Source organism: Lissotriton helveticus, chromosome 4_1 (assembly GCF_964261635.1).
Source record: "Lissotriton helveticus chromosome 4_1, aLisHel1.1, whole genome shotgun sequence".
NCBI classification, from domain to species: Eukaryota; Metazoa; Chordata; class Amphibia; order Caudata; family Salamandridae; genus Lissotriton; species Lissotriton helveticus.
In genome coordinates, this window is record NC_136063.1 from 1,175,793,658 (window position 1) to 1,175,813,941 (window position 20,284).

The 20,284-nt window shown below is 46.5% G+C and overlaps 1 protein-coding gene across 9 annotated transcripts in view; it reads left to right on the forward strand.

The window, feature by feature from the left end:
* RELCH (RAB11 binding and LisH domain, coiled-coil and HEAT repeat containing) overlaps positions 1-20,284 on the forward strand; it is an 878,561-nt gene that overhangs the window by 315,695 nt on the left and 542,582 nt on the right. For all 9 annotated transcript variants that reach the window (XM_078687764.1, XM_078687757.1, XM_078687759.1 and 6 more), the window contains one exon: positions 19,400-19,475. In XM_078687764.1, the coding sequence (XP_078543890.1) occupies positions 19,400-19,475 (76 nt within the window). The remainder of the gene's footprint in view (positions 1-19,399; positions 19,476-20,284) is intronic.

Here is a 20,284-nt window from a genome sequence, read left to right on the forward strand (position 1 = left end):
ACCAGCTTCAGCAACATTGTAGACCAGCCAACACTGATCACCTGGTTCAGCATAACACTCATCAACTTCAGCATAACAATTCCACACGCTAGCAGAAACGCAATCATCAAATCTCATCATCATGCCACTATGGGACTGGAACACGATTTCAGAAGCATCCTGGTCTTCTGAACTCCTACACCACCACCCTTGGCACAGCAACAACATCCCCAAATTAATCTGCAAATTCAATGTTTGGATCACCACCTACACAGAAACCCTGGCTCTTCTCAAAGATATGAAGAGCAGGCCGCAAGCAAACTGGTACTCAAGGGAGCTCAGGCTCATCATATGCCACTGCAAGCAACTTGAACACGGAAGGAGACAAAGTCAGAATGACACTGAAAAGAGCATCTACAAACCTGCCATCAGATTCTACCATCAGCAAATCAGAGCAACCACATGTTCTGTGCACACTGGCTGCATCAAAAACAGCACGAACATCACCATGGAAATATTTGTAACTCCACCAGTATGATCGCCTATCAGGACCACTGTACTCTTTTTTTTTTTTTTTATTTTTTTTTTAGCAACAGGATCTCCAGCATGTATGAAAGCCTTGACCCTCAACCGGACCCTTCTACGATTTAAGTCATCCTCCCTATCTATTCTAACACCCAGAGGACCACCCTGACCACCTGGCCCACCATCACCACTCACAAAACTGCGTGACACAGCCGTACACCGTAGCCATACACTCAGGAGTACCCTCGGACCCCTGCCCTCACCATGTCTTCATCAAAGGACTGGACCCCATCAGCACAGCCCTCACCCCGATACTGAACAACGAAATCATCAGAGCCACCTACCCGAATGCTTGGCAAACACATCCTGGTACTCCTCCTCCTCAAGGAACCCTCAGCAGACCCGAAGACGCTTGCCAAGAACTTGCCTATCTCCCTGCTATCATGCATGGCAAAAGTAAAGGAAAAGGTCATAAATACCTAGCCGCCCACCTCACTGACAACCATCTCCTTGAGATCTCAATCTGGACCATGACCCAACCACAGAACAGAGACCAACCTCATTGTCACCATAGACGACATCCAAATGATCACGGCTATAGGTGACATCTCAGCCCTAATCCTACTGGATCTTTCCGGAGCCCTGGACACCATCTCCAGCCTGATCCTTATCTTGTGACTGCACAAAGCCGGCATCCAAGGTCCCGCACTTCACTGGATTTGCTCTTTTCTGACAGACCGTACTCAGACGGTCAAGCTGGCCCTCTTCACCTTAGATGCCATCAACCTGATCTGCAGAGTTGCACAAGAATCTTCACTCAGTCCCACTCTGTTCTACTCCTACATGACCCCATTCACCAGCATCATCTTTCACCACGGAATCAACATCTTATCCTTTTCTGATGACATTCAGCTCATACTTTTTCTGTCCCACAAGATACCACGTACCCAAACCAATTTCTCCGCCTGCATGAACAAAATCAGCAGATGAATGAAAACCAACTAACTCAAGTTCAACACAGACAGGAGGAAAGTAGTAATCTTCGGCATAGACGCCTCTCCCTAGACTCCGTCTGGTGATCTGACGGACACTACCCATACCCTTCCTGGAAATTAACGCGAAGAACCTCAGAATAGTAAACGACAGCCAACTCAATATGACCAGCCAAGTGAATGCAGTCTCTGCCTCTTGCTTCCACACACTAGAGGCTCAAGAAAATCACCCACAGAACCGTGACTCAAGCACTCATCACCAGCAAAGTGAACTGTGGCAACACACTCTATGCTGGAATCAGCACATAACTGACCAGAGAGTACACCATACAAAACTCAGCGACCATGCTCCCAGTCAACCTCCCACCCCGCTCTCACATCGCCCAGCACTTCAAAGACCTCCACTGGCCCCCAATCCATAAGCAAGCACTCTACTAAACTCTTCATACACACATACAAAGCCTTACACAAGTTGGCCCCATTTACCTCAACAACAGCATAAGCTTCCACAAACCCACCAGACATCTCCGCTTAGGCAGATGCCTGCTCACAAACACCCCCTGCATACACAGAACCAGATCTGCCTGTTAAACCTTCTCCTGTCTTGCTCCTAAAGCCTGGAATGAACTGACTCTGCACAGATCCTCGTCCACACAGTACTTGAGTTCCACATGAAACTGAAGACCTGGCTCTTCACCTAGCCCCAACACAGGCTCGTCCCATCCGACTCCTGCTTAAGCTCCAGGATACCCTCCAGGGTGAGTTGTGTGTTATATAAATTAACATAACAAAGTGAACTGGCAAGAGTGTAATGCCATGAATACTTTCCCAATTACACTAACATGTGTAACACATTGCAAGATGTAGCATTAGTACAAATGTGTTAGTTAAACCACTTTCGGTCTTTAAAAAGATAAGCACTGGGCTGGATATTGAAGTTATTGCATCCGTTGATTGCTTGTTGAATGCTGAGCTCAAGTACACCACACTACCTTCTTGAGAAGTAGGTGACTGTTCGCCCTCCCTAATCTGAGAGTAAAGTGCATAAGGGGTTGGGTATGGCCCAGTTTGCTGAGTTTTAGTAGGATGGGCCCCAGGACGCCAGTGGCAATTGAGCCCAACCCTCACAGTTGGGGCTCATTAGCCCCTTTTTGCCTTGTTGCTCCCCGAACAATTGTGTATATAGTTAACATTAATTTTTTTAATGGCATAATAGATAATTTCCCCAACTGTTAAGATGGGATCACACAAACTAAGAAAAAGTTTTACGACTAGGTCATAGAAGACCACTGTAAAACGAAATGGTCTTATATTCAAAGACTGTATCAGTCTGTTCGCACCACAGATTCACAATTTTCGTCATTCTTTTGGTATTATAAGATCTTTGAGCTAAGCGCTCAAAATGCCACAGGACACAAGTGATTGTACATGCTCTAAGTGACCTATCCAAACAAGCATCCAATACAATTTTTGCTTTAGCCATTGCTACTAGACTTCACTGATGCAAGAAAGAGTTCAATATTTTTTTTCCACATGGAACAACAAGTCATAAGAACCATGTGTGCTTGACAGTTTTGCCAGCATGAACACCCTTTGCTACACAGCCAGATGACATTTCTCCACCCACACTGTTAATGTACTAAGAGAGACCCGTCATTGATGTGGCAAAAAGAACAAAGGATGGAAGGAATTCTGAACAAATCAAATATTCACCCCCAGTGACAAATCTGGGTTTAATCCATTGTTTGTTTTGCTCACATATACAATGGCACACCAAAACTGTCACCATGTGAAGTCCACCTTGACACTACATTGACTTTACACAGTTTTGCTCGTTCCTTTTGGTACTGGTAGACCCACCTGCTCAAGTGGCTTACTGTTTTAATTGGGAGAGTTGTAGAAACACTATGTGGCAGGAGTTGTGTTGGTCCCTGTAGATTCTGAAGCTTTCCTTCAAAGAAATATTAGAAAATTCTGTGATTTTAGCTGGTTTCATATTTGCTGGGCATTCTTGGTAAGAAAATGTGGTGAGACCAACATAAGCCCCTCTGTCCTGGACTCCTTTGGGAGTCTATTTTTCAGAAATGTCTGGTTGGTGGGTTTCCCTGGATGCTAGCTCGCCTCGCTGTACTGCAGCTACCCATATCCCCAGAAAGATTGAAATTCCAAGGATACACCCTGATGTCTCCATTTTGCATTGTTGAGTTTTTCGTTTGATAGGTGATAGTTTCCTCCACATAGAGGGGAGAAGGGTACCATTGTTATCAGCAGAAGTCTGTAAACACAGAAAAGCAGAACACTTGTTATTTATTGACTTCCTCTCCATTATTTGCTTCAAATGGAAGCCTGCAAGAAAGAACACATTTTGAACAACACCCTCTGAATCACATGAGTTTGAGTACAACTGTGAATTGAGGATGCCCATAATCGCTATTCCTGAACTCAGATTTTAGTGCACATTTAAAAAAATGCATAGCTTTCCTTCATGCCAATTTTTTTTATTAATTAAATTGTATCTTATGAATTGTTGCATGGTCTGTACACAATGAAAAATCATTATAAGCTACAGCTCATTTGATGACTTTACGTAGCGCATATTCCTGAACCACCAATAAATGCTGTATAACACTGCGACTAGTCTTTTTTTTCCAGAGTTTTATATAGCACAAACTTGACTCAAAGATATTGGGTATCAGGGCGCTTTATATGAGCACCTGTTGCTTGCACAAGGACACATTCATTTTTGTTAGGCATGGGGAGATTAAAGGATTTGCTCAGAATAACAGGATGTGTTCTTACATCATTGCAGAGACTCAAATCCGGTTCCACTGATTTGAGATCATCGGTTAGGCTACATACTCTCCCCAAGTCTGTGGGATGTAACAGTATATTACTTTTGTGGATCAGCCATCTTGACAAAAAGTACACACAAAAGCATTGTCATCTATTTCCATTTTTCCTTCTCACCTTAATAAGTTTTTGACTGCAGCTATTTGTTTCATTGGGAAAATCTTGAGCAATTTACACAAAGGACCCTTGCTAAATTCAGAACTTTGTCTAATTTTCATAAATGTACGGCTTTCCGGATTCACACCTGGATTTTGCACCTCTTCCCCCCATAAACAGCAAGAAGGTAGAAACTGAAAAATAGAAAATATTAACTAGAACTCTGAAAATTAAAAAAACTGAGATGAAATAATGTTTTCTTTAACTGCTCTCCCTGTTCCTGAAACCTGGGAAGAGGGTGATGACAGCACAGCAAAATGTTTGTTTATGACATTTTTAGAAAAAAACATACACTTGCTTCCACCGTACTTTTTTCCCCCTAAAAAATCTTGCTATATTTTGGATGCTTTCCTTGGTCGCTCTAGTGGAATCAACAAGCCCTGGGTAGCTGCGTGTTTCCCACATGTAGGGAAAAAGATGCAAATTTGACCCGTTTGTCTTTTGGGGAAAAAACTTGCATAAAGGCTTAAGTGCAAACTTCCCCAAGCATGAAAAAGGGTTCAACTTTGGGGGGGGGGAAAGCCCCAGCACTTAGGGCGTTAAGCTAGTGAGGGCGGTTCTCCTCAATTATTTCTTTTTAGAGTTATCACTCTCTTCTTATTAGTCCACTCCCCATCCCTGTTTCTGCTAACCTTCATGCACCCCGAAGGCAATCCGGGACCAAGAAGCGATGCTGTACATCACTTATTATAAGATTATTTGCAGCCCTCAAGAGAATTCTGCTTCAGGAGGCAGGCACAGACTCTATCTTGCTTGTAAGGCTGTTCCCCTGTAAGGTCATGTTCATGGTTATAGTTTTCCAGCAGGCCAAATTGAAGTCCAAACGCAAGCTCAAAAAAACAAAGTGGAACGTCACCCATTCCTGCCACTCAGTATCCAAAGAGAAGGCGTGGTGGCATCATGATGTCAGTCAGTCTTCTTCTACATCCCTGGTCCCAGAGCCTATTCCCTAACTGATCTGGATGTGCCCGAGTTTCCCAGACCATTATAAATTCCATAGCAGATTTTTGGTGCACTTTCTGCTCCCTCTACTGCATCTTCAGTCCCAAGGAAATGCACGGTTTAAGGTAAGCCTGGAGCATTTTTATTTCACATTTTCATTTCACTATGCTCTTCTTTAGCCTCACCAGTACCCCTGGAGTGTTCACAAAAGTAATGTAGGTAGTTGCTGCCCACCATCTGAATTGGGGCATACCAGTTTTCCCCTTCCTCGACATCTGGCTGGTGAAGGTGAGCTGGCCACAGTCAGTTATAGACCACCTTCAGACGAGTGCAAACTAGTTCATCATTTGGGTTAATGATAAGCAAGCTGCCTTCTCACCTGCCTGTTATGTTGAGCAGCCTCTTTTTAATATCCAAATGGTCCCTAATTAGGAATTGGCCCACTGGGACCAATTATTCACTCTCCACGTCTGAGGGCACTAAAGGGGAGAAAAAATTAAATGCCAGCCGGCATTTATTTGCAGTTGCTCCCTGTCACTTCAGTGGTGGTGAGGTGCCATCGTGGACCTGCAAGGCACCACCGAACATGTGCAGGAGGATTTCAGATCCAGTCTGGTACCTGGAGAGTATTGTAAGGGGATGAATCTGCAATTTGATAGTGTATGCACCAGAAAGCACTATACAGAATGTAGGTAACTTCTTCTTCTTTTAGTCCCCACAATGCACCCCACTCTTTATTGTCCAGCATCTACCTTTCTTTTCTTTCCTATGCTCTTGATAGTAGTACAGGACATTATGGTTTCTCGAGATGGATCTCACTAGCACCCCATTTTAGAGATGAGAAGTGCCCATATAGGCAACCGATAAATAGCACCCCCTAGTCTAACAATAACAAGTGAATTCTACTGTAATCGTTAATGTGTTTTCAAAATGTATGACCTCTCTACTTGTGCAAATTACTTTTTCATCAGCAGAATGTAGTGGAATAAAAATTAAGTTGAAGAAAAATCCATATTTCCTACATTTGTAAGAACCTGGTGATCCATACATATAATTTACTTGCAGTACTGTGTGGACACAGACTCACCAAGGGGATTAGGCTTCATTGCTCAACTTGTTGGATTCACTTGTTCTTGTTTTCCAGGGTTCGGTACCTTTCTACCCATTTCCTCTTTCATATTGGTAAAATGCTTTCTGCTCTCTGCAGTATCTTTAACGATCAATGGAGTAGAAAAGATACTTACAATCATTCTTCTGTAGGATTCTTCTTAATACAGATTCAGTACCTTGTGATTTTTCTTATGTGCTGAATTTGACCAAGATAAATGTCTGCAATAGCCAACAGGTGGCACCATCAGCCTCAGTCACAACTCAATGTCTTGACATGAAAATATTGAGCCCCATATAGGCTCTATTTTTGCACCCCTATGTCAATTCCTTCTATTCTGTACCCTGCAGTGTGGATTCAGAGCTCTGCTTCCACTAATATCGGTACTTCAAACTGAAGTCTATAAACTATCAAATCTCACACTCAAAATAACAGGTTGCAAGGTTTGTTACAAATCTGTGGCTATGTCTGCCTTTCGTGCCTTGGCAGCAAGCAAGACTCCAGTTCATTTGTCAAATGCTCTCTGGTACACTCCAAAAACATCAGGTAGCAGGAAGCAAAACTCTACATTACCAAGCACCAAAAGGACAGACGTTTCCAATCCAAGATGCAAGTTCTTTCCAGGAGCAGATTGCCTTTGTCAAATATGTTGAAGGCAAAGTCGATAAAACATTCAAAGAAAAGCTTAGAAAAAGTGAAGTGCTTTGTTGTCAATAAGCTTCTGAACTATCGAGACATCTGACAGTTGGCAGTCAAGAAAACCTGTGCTGACTTCGCCTTCTTCTTTGGACCCCAAGGCAAACTTGGAACCAATACGCTGAGTTTTCCAGGGTGAGTTTTCCACGCCTTGTCAAAGAGGCCATGCTGGTGATATTCAAGATAATTCTGGCTCTGTCTGACACAGCTTCTGGCTTTGTGGATCGAAGGAGGGCTCCAGTGGAGTTGTTGCCAGCAGGCCCTCTCCTGGCTCTTAATGACCCCAGATAGAATTAGCCTGCTCGCCACTAGTGTGGGGTGGTGTATCAATCAATCAATCAGAACATTTGTAAAGTGCACTACTCACTCGTGATGATCTCAAGGTGCTGGGGGGAGAGGGGTGGGGATGCTGCCGCTGCTCGAATAACCAGATCTTGAGGAGTCTTCTGAAGGTTAGCAGGTCCAGAGTCTGCCATAGGGGGATGGCGAGGGTGTTCCAGGTCTTGGCGGAGAGGTGGGAGAACTATCTGCTGCCGGAGGTTGCTTTTCGGATTCGGGGGACGGTGGCGAGGGCGAGGTCGGCGGAGGGGAGCTGGCGGTTGGGGGTATAGAAGCTGAGTCGTCTGCTGAGGTATGCTGGTCCAATGTTGAGGAGTGCCTTGTGTGCGTGGGTGAGGAGCTTGAAGGTGATCCTCTTGTTGATGGGGAGCCAGTGCAGGTCTCTCAGGTGGGGTGTGATGTGGCTGCGTCGAGGGATGTCGAGGATCAGGCGCGCGGAGGCAATTTGAATGCGTTGAAGTTTTTTCAGGAGTTCAAAGTGTAGACCATTGACCTGCTCCCAAGATCATTCGTTCAACTGGTCCACATTGCAACCAAAGTCTTTGAGTGAGTCCAAATTCAAGTACAAGAAAACAAAGTGGAACTCTGCCCCATTCTGGCATTTTCTTCCTCCAGACAAGTCACAAGGAAGTCAACTTACCACTCAGTCTCTGTTCCATTCACGGAAGAGTTGATTCTGCAAATAATCCTTATCTACCTAAAATTCCCTATATTATTTCGATATTGCAACAAATCAACGCCTTCCAGGAAGCCATGTTGAGCATCTGTGGCACCACTCTAATTACCACTGGCAGATCTGTCCATGGCGGGTTCTGTGCCTCTTGAACTGACTTCAATTTATGTTCTCGCGTCTGTGCCGACTTCCGCTCTGGTGCTAAGTTTGCACCAGTCCCTTTCACATCGACTGAATTCCGTATCTTACTCATCTCTGCCTTGACCAAGGTAGCGCTTGGACTCTACATTACTGTGCTGAGTTCTCCTTCAGTCCTATGCTGACGGAATACTACCCTTGCTGCAGAGCCGTCTTCGGTTGCTCCTCCAAATATTTCCCCCCTCAACCTCTAACTGATTAAAGTGCTTTCTTTGCTGTCACCACTAGACGTGTAGCAGAGTGCTTGGACTTACAACTTTCATCTGTGGAGGTCAAAACTAACCATCTAACAGAGGTTTTGTAACCTGGGCAGTAGTTCTCTTAGCTCTTGTTTCCCTTTAATGAGACCCTGACAAATATATTGATTTGCACATGAGCATAGCCTTGTTCATGCCCAGCGGTGAACAGGCAGGTTGCCAGACTCCACAGACCGGCCCTGTTTTTCTGACTTAGCATTGCACTTTTGAGGGTCTGGTGGTTCATGCCTCTTCTAACAAGGTGTATCCCAACCCTTTCCCTACAACTTGTGTTTTTCTCAGCCAGCTTGGCCTTATTCAGTCAATGCCAGTTCTTTACTTGGCTGGTATTTGCATGCCCTTTGGGAGATGGTCAGCAAGATCTAAGCAGTCTCTAAAGTCCTTCTTGCCTCCCAAGTACAAACCATTCTGGATAGCCGGAATGCTGCTAAATATGTCATTTAGTCTGGCTTGAACATCTCCAATTGTTTGGGCCAAGCAGTCTGTCCCAGTGTGGTCCTCAGTTGCAATGCTTGCATGGGATCTACTGGTTTGTCTGGTAATGCCCAGGCTTCCCTTATAGATGGGCAATTTGACAGATCTCATCTGTTTGGCAAGAGAGTGGATTCCACACTGGAATGCTTTTAGGGATACTAGGCTCTCCCTTCAGCAAGCCCATACCTTTCATTGCAGAGGATACTGTACCATATAGAGGGTTTACATATGGACAACACCAGGCCCAAACCCAAGGCCCCCACTGCCCTGGCAAACATCCCAGTCCTTCCATGGTAGGGGGTGGGGATCAGGCAGATAATGTTGGGACATCAATCTTCAGTCCCCCACCTCTGGGGCATCAGCCTCCGAGCCACTTTAACTTGCCCTTAGTGGCTCACGACTACCCAGTTGGAGGCCAGATCACACCATTTTCCCAGGGGTAGTGACAGGTTATGTCAGATAAATTAGTAAAATTTTCCAGTGGGGCTACGCCCCCACCATTCCTTTTTGTGCCTGCCACTTCTTCCACCTACATCTGTGGCTTTCACAGGGCAACCTGACCATCTTACTGCAGGAAGTACAGGCGCTGTTGTCCAAAGGGACCATAAAGTACGTACTTGCCTCAGAAATGGGGACTGGCAGTTATTCTTGTTTTTTTGTGGTGAAGAACAGAGGTCTTCAGCATATTTTGGATCTTTGCCTTCTAAATGGCTTTTGAAGATGCTCAACTTGGCCCAGGTTTTGTCTGCCCTAGATCTGGGTACTGGAAGGTAGGCCTGGACCTGTATTATGCATATTTTCATATACCCATCCTCCGGTCCAACAGACGTTACCTGTGGTTCATGGTAGGCCAGGAGCATTTTCTATTTGCTGTGCTTCCCTGTGCCATTATCACTGGTCCTTGGGTGTTCACAACAGTGATGGTGGTGGTTAACCACATACCTTTGGAGGCCAGGGATGTGCTGTTTTCTCCTACATCGAAAGTGGGCTCGCCACAGTCTGTCTTAGCCCACTTCCAGACAAGACGGTGAGCCTTCTGACATCATTTGGATTCACTGTTGGCATGCCAAAGGTCTAAGCCAGTCCTGACCCCTTAGCAGAGGCTCAGTTTCATCAAATCTATTCTAGATATGGAAAAAGTGTTGGTCTGTCCTCTGTCACGAGTTCAAGACCTTCAGGCTATATTATCTGTTTCAGGCTTGGTCCTGGCTCTCATTGAGAGTGGCTCTTAGGTTTCTTTTCTATTGGCCTCATGAATCCTGCTTGTAGATAGTGCCAGATGGTGCGTGTAGGATCTGCAATGGGATCTGAAGTCTCAGCGGCCGCAGCACCAAGGTAACCTGTCCAGTACCATCCAGGCTGCGTAGGAGAATGCAAGAGACCCACAGTGGTTGCTGGTTGACCACATTTCCAGAACAGAACCATCACTCATGCCTACCCAGAGTTGACAGTGGTGACAGATGCAGAACTACTTGGTTGTGGAGGTCCTTTGGAAGAGGTGGATATTGGAGGACAGTGGTCTCCAGCTGAAACCAGACTGTAGATCAAACAGTTGGAAGTGTGATCCATCCGCTTGGCATGGAAAGCCTTCCCACTGTTCATCATGGGGAGACTGGTGCAGGTTCTCATGGACAACACCAGCTCCACAGAGTACTGCAACAAGAAGGGCGGAGTGGAATTCTAGGTCTTGTGTCAAAAGCCTGTTTGCCTCTGGAGTTCGCTGGACTGTAAGGGCATATCACTGACCGTGAACCATCTGGAGTGATTTTGGAAAGTCAAAGCAGACAAACTCAGCTACTGATGTCTGGCAGATTACGAATGGTGGCATGCCAAGACTGTGCATGGATTTTGCCAACAATGAGGAGATCTTTTCGCCACATTCAAAGGCAGTGTCTCAACTTTAGCATGTTGATTTTCTAAGAAATGTTCTCTCTCTGAGATTCTTTTAGGCTAGGGTGAAGCACAGAAATCTTGTAAGCCTTTCCGCTCCTACCTCAAGTCCTGAATATGATTAGCAACAACTTGCCCCAAGTCATCTTTGTGGCTGCAGATTGGGTCATGATGGCGTGCAGCTCGGAGTTTCTAGGCATGGACATTGTCCTCTGGTCAGTCTACCACGGCAAAATGATCTCTGTCAAGCAGCAGGGCAGGGATCTGCGCCTGCCCCTGCACAATCTACACCTCTATATGTGGGCACTGAGTGGTGGCAGTTGACTGCTTCGATCTGCCCCCTGAGGTCGTGGTGCAATACCACTCTACAGAATCCATGCTGGGGGCTGGGACACGTCTTTGGACTTGGGGAGAGCGCAGCATGGGCCTGTTGCAGGCTATACTTGATGATGTTTTATTTGTTTTTTTTGTCTTTGTCCCAGCAAGGAATTGCAGTGGACATCATTAAAGGTTATCTGTTTTCCCTTTCTGCCTTTTTGCATTTGCTGGACCAATCATCCCTACTTGAATGTCCTATGTAATGATTTTTTTGAAAATGTGATGCATACATTTACTCCAAAACCCTTTGTGATGCCACAGTGGAATCCCAATTTGGTCCTGACTTTCCTCATGAGCTCTCTAATTGAGCGGATGCATATTTGCTGGTTGCATCTCCGGACTCTGAAAACTGTTTTCATTGTTGTATTTACTTAAACACCTTGCATAAGGAAGGTTCAGGCCCTCTCAGTGCAACTGCCCTACACCATCTTTTTTCTAGACAAACTGGTGTTGAGGACCAGAGCTGCCTTGTTGCTAAAAGCTGTGCCTCCTTTTCAGATTGGGCAATCCATCTTCCCAAAAATCTTTGCCCCACCTCACCAGCTTGAAAGAAGAGGAGAGACTTCATAGTCTGGCACCAAAAGATTGTTAAGTTTTTACATTGACTGCACCAAACATGATTGTGTGGACAGTCCGCTCTTTATGGGGTTCTCTATGGCAAAGAAATGCAAGGCATTGCAAGAATCTGACCTTGTCTAGATAGATAAGTTCTCTGCATTAAGATCAGATACGCATTGCCCAAAAAGCTGCCCACGTGTAGTGCCTGTTCTGGATATTTGTCAGGCTGCAATGTGGTCATCAGTGCACACATTCTCAAAGCACCTTTGCCTTGACTGTCCGGTCCAATGGTAAGGGCACTTTGCCGGTTGGGTCCTGCAGGACCTTTGTATCTGAGTCCATTCTACAGACGCTACACCTCAGGATGTATTATTTTGATATTGGTTCTGAAGGCGAGGAATCTGCGATTAGAGGAATCTTTCAGAAGACTAATTTGCTTGCCTTCATTAAATCTGTTTCTGGAAGACACTTTATCTAACTGCAAATTCCTTACATCTGAAAGAGACAATTAGTTATGGATTTCTCCCTTAGAATTACCCCCAGACTGGATCCAGGGAATTTTTTCCTCAGCAGTACCCCTGCTCGTTGATAGGTGGCGTCGGTCGACTCTGCATTCGTTGTTGGCGGAATGATGTTGCCGTATCTACTTAGACGCCGCCCTCGCGCACTGACTTCAGTTCTTTCTTTTTCTGTGCCAGCCAGCACAGATCCAGAGATATTGGTACCTCAAGTCACTTTTTGACTCAATTTTTTGTGACTTTTGTCGACACCCTTTTTTGAGTCGATCGACTCCTGTTGCACGGAGGGATGTCAAGTCAATCCGGCTTCAAGGCTTGTGACTCTTGCCACAAATTTATGTGGGGTCGGACCCGCACCTCCTGTGCCCTTGGTGCCTGGAGCGTGACCACGACCCGAAATCGTGCTCCGACTGCCGGGCCATGAAGCCGAAGTCTTTGCAGGAGCGGTCCCGAAAGCTTCTCGAGGCCCGGCAGTCCACTCCACACTTTTCGAGGTCCCGGTCAAGAGGGAGGTCACAGGACCAATCATGGAGCCACCTCCACCACTCGTCATCAAAGTCTTCAGGTAAGTGGAAGCACATGAAGAAGGCAAAGAAGCATTGTCACTCTTCGCGTTCTCCAGTCCATCGGCCAATGTGGAACGCGGAAGGGAGTCGTCTGGCTCCGCCCGCTGAGCCTGTTGGTTCGACTTTGGCCTTCCCTCCCTTTCCGGGACCCGGAGCGGCTCCTGCCCAGCTTCTCAGCTTTTAAGAAGCCTTGCATTCTATCTTCGGGCAGCCCGACCCTGCTGCCTCGGTTGGGGGATCTAGGCCTTCGATGTCGGCGGCTTTGGCTCCGGCACCCCAGGGCTCCCAAGGATCCAGACCTGGATCCGGATCGGCGCCGGTGATCCTCATGACACCTCCCCCGGCGCCATATCCAGTGATGACACCCTGCCGCTGGTTGTGCCCCCAGCTGCCGTTGGCCCCGGCCTCTACCTCGATGAGGACACGGAGCCAGACCGGTGTCGCCCGACATCGGGACCGGCGCCGACCGGTGCTTTTGTACCCCCGTTTCTGATGTTTCCTACCGCTCTCAGTGACTCACAGGAGAGGGTGAGGAGGACTGAGAGGAGTCTGTGGACCCTCTTGCAGATCAGTTGGTGGAGCCAGACTGGAGAGAGGAGTTGGGTGAGGCCAGTGGTCTGGACACCTCCCCAGACCTTGGCATGCTGTCTCCCCCTTACATGGCTATGGAGGAGGGTGAGTCTTATGCAGTGGTGTTGCGTAGGGCATCTGACAAATGTGTTTCAACCGGCAGAGACCTCCTCGGAGCCCCTGCTGCCGTTCAATGAGGCTCTTATGGACATCCTTTTGGGCACTTGGTCCAAGCACAACCCAGGGGCTCCTGTGGACAGGATGATTGCCCGACACCACCGCCCGGCCCGGGCAACCCCATTTTTCTATCTTCCCATCCTACCCCCGAGAGCTTGGTAGTTCAAGCCTCCACATCCAAAAATGCATTCCCTAACACACCACCAGCTAGGGAACCCAAGAAGCTGGACCACTTTGGGAAGAAGATGTTTTCTTCATCCAGCTTGAGGCTGCTGTTGGTGAATACTGCATGCCTATTGGGCTGTTACTCCCACTCGGTGTTGGACACGGTTGCGCAGGTGCTGTCACAGTGCCCGGAGGAGGCCCGGGCCCTGCTCTCCCGTGCTGTTGCCGAAGGGAGAGACGCAGCAAAGTTCACCATCCGGTGTGGGCTGGACACTGCTGACTCACTGGGCAGGAGGATTTCCACGTCAAGAGCATTGAGACGCTTCGCCTGGTTGAGGTCCACTGGTTTTTCAGGGGATATCAAAGCAACACTTTTGGACATGCCATTTGATGGCCGATGCCTGTTTGGTGACAATGCAGACAACGTGTTTGTGTGCTTTAAGTATTCAAGGGCTATGGCCAGATCATTGGGCCTCGCTTCCACCTCCCGCCCGGCGCAGTCTGCTTTTCGCCCCTGTTGTGGCTACGGAAGGGGTGCCCCGCCACATTCTTCCCAGAACCACAGGCCTGCGCAAGCTGTCCAACCTCTGCGTGGCTGAGGACGTGGATTCCACTGCCATGGGTCGGGGGGGGGGCTTGCGAGCGGGCCAGTCCACCAGTGCCCTCTCTGCAGCAGCCTCCAAACCCTCCTAGTCTGACTTTTCAGGCCCATCATTCGGCAACTGGCGTCAGGATTCGCCATCACCTCCCCCACTGGCTCAACATCACGTTGGACAGGTGGGTTTTGCAGTTAGTCCAAAGGGGCTACTCCCTCCCCTTCAAGACTACCATTCCATCCATGCCACTTCAATTCCATCACATGTCAGAGGATCACCTGGCCCTTCCCTAACAGGAAGTTACGGCGCTCTTGGCCAAGGGAGCCATCAAGCGCTTTCCTGTCCCAGAAGTAGGTTGTGGTTGTGATTCCCTCTACTTTCTAGTGCCCAAGAAGGACAAGGGCCTGCGACCTAACTTGGATCTCAGGAACGTCAACCACTTCCTCCGGAAGGAGTAGTTCAAAATGTTGACCTTCAGCATTCGCTGGGGTTCAGTATCAATGTGCCGAAGTCACACCTGACTCCCTCTCAGAAGCTTCTTTTTGTCGGAGCGGTTCTGTACACGACACAGTTTCAGGTTTATCCTCCTGAGCAGCGAGCCCGGGCTATTCGGGCTGTGATTCCGATCTTTTAGCCTCTATCCCGGGTTTCGATCAGAATGCCCCTGAGGCTGCTGGGCCTCATGGCCTCTTGCTTCCTGCTGGTGAATCATGCCAGGTTGCATATGCATGCTCTGCAGTGGGACCTGAAGTTCCAGTGTGCACAGCATCAGGGGAATCTGTCTGATTGCGTCCAGATCTCGGAGGGCACAGCTCAACAATTGCAGTCATAGCTCATGAACCAGGATTAGGTCAATGGCAGATCCTTCTCCCTTCCCCAATCAAAGTTTACAGTGGTGACGGATGCGTCACTTCTGGGGTGGGGCGGCCACATGGGAGAGTCAGATCAGAGGCCTCTGGTCTCCTGCGGAGTCTGGGCTCCGCATCAACCTTCTGGAGCTTCGGGTGATTTGTTTTGCACTAGGCATTCCTTCCCTCTATCCGGGCAAGAGTAGTGCAGGTGTTCACGGATAACACCAGCGCCATGTGGTACTGCAACAAACAGGACAGGGTGGGGTCATGGACCCTATGTCAAGAGGCTCTCTGCCTTTGGACATGGCTGGAACATTAGGGCATAACCCTGGTGGTTCAACACCTGGCAGGTTCTCTGAACGCCAGACCGGATGAACTCAGCCGCAGGTGCATGATGAATCACAAATGGTGTTTTTACTCGGAAGTGGTGCAAGGTCTCTTTCAGCAGTGGAGAAGAGCCTTGGTTAGATTTATTCACCACTGAAGAGAACGTGCAATGTCAGCAGTTCTGCTTGTTGTAATTTTCAAGGCGGCATCAATCCTCCGATCAGACTGCCTCTTCGGGAGGATCTTCTGTTGCAGCAGCAGGGAACCGTCCTCCACCCGAACCTGTCCAGCCTCCACCTCCTTGCGTGGCGATTGAGCGGCGCCAGTTGACTGCTTTTGACCTTCCTCCCTAAGTCTATAATGTTATCTTGACAGCCAGACGTCCCTCGGCTACACGGTATACTCCTGCAGATGGAACAAATTTGTGGCATGGTGCACAGCAAAGGCTGTGGATCCCCTTTCCGCCCCTTCTTCTGAGGTTCTCTTGTTCCTCCTTACTTTAGCCCAGCAAAGCTCTACTCTGGGCTATCTCTCAGCCATTTCAGCCTTTCTTAGACTTCCAGATCAACCTTCTCTTTTCAAGTCTCTTATTGTAAATAGATTCCTTAAGGGCATTACTCATCTCTTCCCTCCTATTCCTTTCGTAATTCCTCTGTGGGACTTGAACTTGGTTATGACTTATCTTATGTGCGCTCCCTTTGAATGGCTAAATAATTGTCCTCTCAGACTTTTAACTTTGAAAACTGTTTCTTGGTTGCCATCACCTCTGCTTGCAGGGTGAGTGAGCTTCAAGCCCTTTCTTCTAAACATCTTTTCCTGGCTTTTAATCTGGACAAGGTTGTCCTTGGCACTAAGCCTTCTTTCCTTCCCAAAGTGGTTACCTCTTTGTTGGCTACATGGGCGCCAAGAACGGTCAGGCCGTACAAAAACAGACCTTCTCTCAATGGGTAATTCTTTGTATAAAGATCTGCTATTCCTTGACAAAAAAGGAACCTCAAGTAGGGTTGCGTGCCCATTCCACCAGTGCCATGGCAGCTACTTCTGCTTTGGGACGTCGAGTCCCCCTTTATGACATCTGCCAGGCAGCTACATGGGCTTCACTGCACACATTTACCAAACACTCCTGCCTGGACAGCCATGTCCGGAGACACAGCTTCTTCGGCTGTTCGGTTCTCTCCAGGACTTTCTGGTGTGAACTTGGTTCTTAGTCCCACCACCGGCGTTGGTATTGCTGGGGTATCTATTCTAAGGTGAGGAATCCATAACTAATTGTCTCTTTCAGATGAACAAGTTACTTACCTTCGGTAAATATATATCTGTAAGAGACATAGATTAGTTATAGATTCCTCATTGCCCCACCCATCCTCCCCATTCTGCGAACTGACGTCTAGATCAAGAGACTCCCTTTAAGGCCCTAGTTTTCGTGTACCAGGAGTCAGCGCCTTGCATGGCTCTGTGCTTCTGGCATGGAATGTCGTGTAAAGAACTGACGTCAGCGCGCAAGGGCAGCGTCTAAGTATATACCACAACGTCATTCCGGCAACACCAATGGCGAACGTGGAGTCGACAGACGCCACCTACACTGGGTACTGCTGAGAAAAAAAGTCTCTGGATCCAATCTGATGCCTGGGGGTAATTCTAAGGTGAGGAATCCATAACTAATCTATGTCTCTTACAGATATATTGTTACCAAAGGTAAGTAACTTGTTCTTCCCTCCCACCTCCCCTTCAATGAAATGGTCTATTTTCCCATCTAAAAAAGGCTCCATTCAGACATATGGACTCTGGTACCCCATATCAATTATTGCGCTCCGTATCCATGGGCAGTGGCAGAATCAAGAAAGAAAGTAATTTAAGAACTCACTGGTGTTGTGTGTATAGCTTCAGCTCCATCACTTCCAGCATGGAACAAATTCAATATGGACTTCTGAATTTGTTCCTCAAGCAGGAGAATTCCAAGGTGAGGGCCATGCCTCAAGTTGTGCTTGCCTTAGACAATTAGAGTTGAATGGTATCCTTTGACTGGCAACACATGTTTTTTCATTTACCAGTCCTGCAGTTCCTCCTGGAGTATCTACGATTCAAGGTGAAATCAAAATACTTCTAGTTGTCCACTTTCCTTATGGCCTTGCATCAGCTGGTCTCACATCACCTGAAGAAAACAATTTTGTTATCCATCCTTTGGTTTTTCATCAATGAGTCCAAGTCTCATCTTCACCCTTCAAAAAATATGATATTTATTGTGGCTGTCTTTGACATTGTGACCTTGAAGCCTTTTCACCTCTGCAGTGATTCCCGAGACATCCCAGTGTTTTGTGTAAGAGCTACTGTGCCATCCTATGTGGCTCTGAGGATCCACAGCATGTTAACATCTTGTATCCTGCTAGTTCCCCACGTGTGTGGCCCTGCAATGGAAGCTGCACTCGCAGTAGGCCCACCATTGGGGAAACCTTTTAGACACAATCTGTGTCTCTGGGGCATCTCAGGACTTCCATTCGTGAACGATGGACATAAACCTGTTCAGAACACGCTGTTTCCCATACCCTCTCATGTAGTCTTGGTGGTGGCGATGCCTTATCCCTTGGTTGCGGAGTTCACTGAATGAAGTAGACAACAGAAGCCTGTGGTTTCCAGTAGCTCTTAAAACATCTGTGCCTACCATTAGTGGCAGGCCACTCTAAGTACTAATGAATAAAACAAGGTCAATGTGGTACGGCAACAATCATGGCGTCGTATTGATCCCTTGCTCTTTAGAAGGCTGAAGCTGTAGAGCTGTCTGGCACTTCAGAGGATCTCCCTGACGTTCAGTCATCTGGCTGGATCCCTCCGCATTAGAGCAATTGAAGTCAGCAAGAATCATCTTGCCAATCACAAGTGGCATATGCACCCAGAGGTGGCATTTTCTATCTGGTTTACATCCACCATTTCTTTACGTGATGCAATGTATTAGACTTGAGTTCCTTTAGGCCTGAATTACATTGACCATTGCTGTTTTGAAACATGGAGAGGACAATGGCAATGGATTTAGAATAGATGGGGTTGGATTACAAGTAATTGTTCCGTATTGATAATGGTGTACTACATTCTGGTGATGAGCACTAATGAGCACTTACATGTCCTTCACCTCATTAGAAAAGCTATGGGGGGGGGGGCTGATCTGCTCAAGTAATTGCCGATAGATGACCATTTGCACGGCTTCTGCCATTTAGAAAGTTATTCTTTCCAAGAAGACGCGGAGATTAATATTTTTTATATATTTATTACCTATGTTGAGTAGCTATGCATAACAGAACCCTAAGATGGTCGCTAGATGATCGCTATAGCATTTATTTAAGGTTGACATGTCGGAATGCTCACATAGAGATTCATATGAAAAGACTGAAGGTTACTTCTGAATGCAGTGATCACCACATGCCCATCTGTTTAATGCTAAATCAGTACTGTCTCAAAGAATTTAATTGGACACATGTGCACAAAAACATGTGACAGCATGTCCGCAATGTTTCATTTCATTGTTAAATAGCCATAAGTTTTCAATACTGGAGAGAAAGACGAAAAAAAGTCAGCAAATTAATATTTTTGATTTTTTGTTATTTCCTGATATGCGTATCCAGGAAGCTGTCGCCTGCTTTCCATCAAGCACTGCTATCTTTTTGTCAGATGTCAGCAGACAGTCGTTTGGGATCAGAGGTACCGTCTGAATTTGTATTTTTACATGTAAAATAAAGTGATTCTAAGCAGTTTATGAAATTTGAATTAATAGTAGACCATTTAATGTTTGCGGAGTTAAATGTTTAATGTATACAATTTATATTGTGTGCCTTATATGCTTTCTTTTGTAATAGCTCTGTATGTGATTGTTTAGCTCCTATTTTATTTTTTCCTGAATTATCTTCATTTCACTATACGTCAGAATTGAAGTTTTTAGGGAATTATTTGCATTTCACTATACGTTAGAATTGAAGTTTTTATGGCTTTTTTTTAACTGAGCATCAATACTATTGAAGATTGTATGTTTAATTCAACGGGGAGTGCAGGGTGCATATAAGATAAGAAGGCAACCTAATTATATTTTCCTTCGCTATTCAGTCGTATCTAAAAATCTGTGCTGCAAATAAAGTATAACTTGTTGCCGATGTCCTCGGTAAAGGGAGTTCAAATCTGCCATATCCTGTCTTTTATGGGGTGTTAAGGCTTGGCGCATTATCGTGTTGTTACCCTGTCCTATGCTGGGAAGATGAATTGGTGAATTTGTAGAAGAAAGTGCATGCAAACAGTGCCTTTGGAGCCTAGCATTGCGAGGATGGTGGCCTGCTGCTTAGGTCCATGGAGGGGCAGTCTGTGGAGCAGTCAGAAAGTGAACCATGCAATGCATTGGTTTGTATCTGATGGAGAATCCTAACCAACGATTGTGGTTCCGAAATGTTTACGGACTGAACAATGAGATTGTAAAGCCGTTACATGTTTTCTATGGAAATGTTTAGCATTCCTTTTGAGAC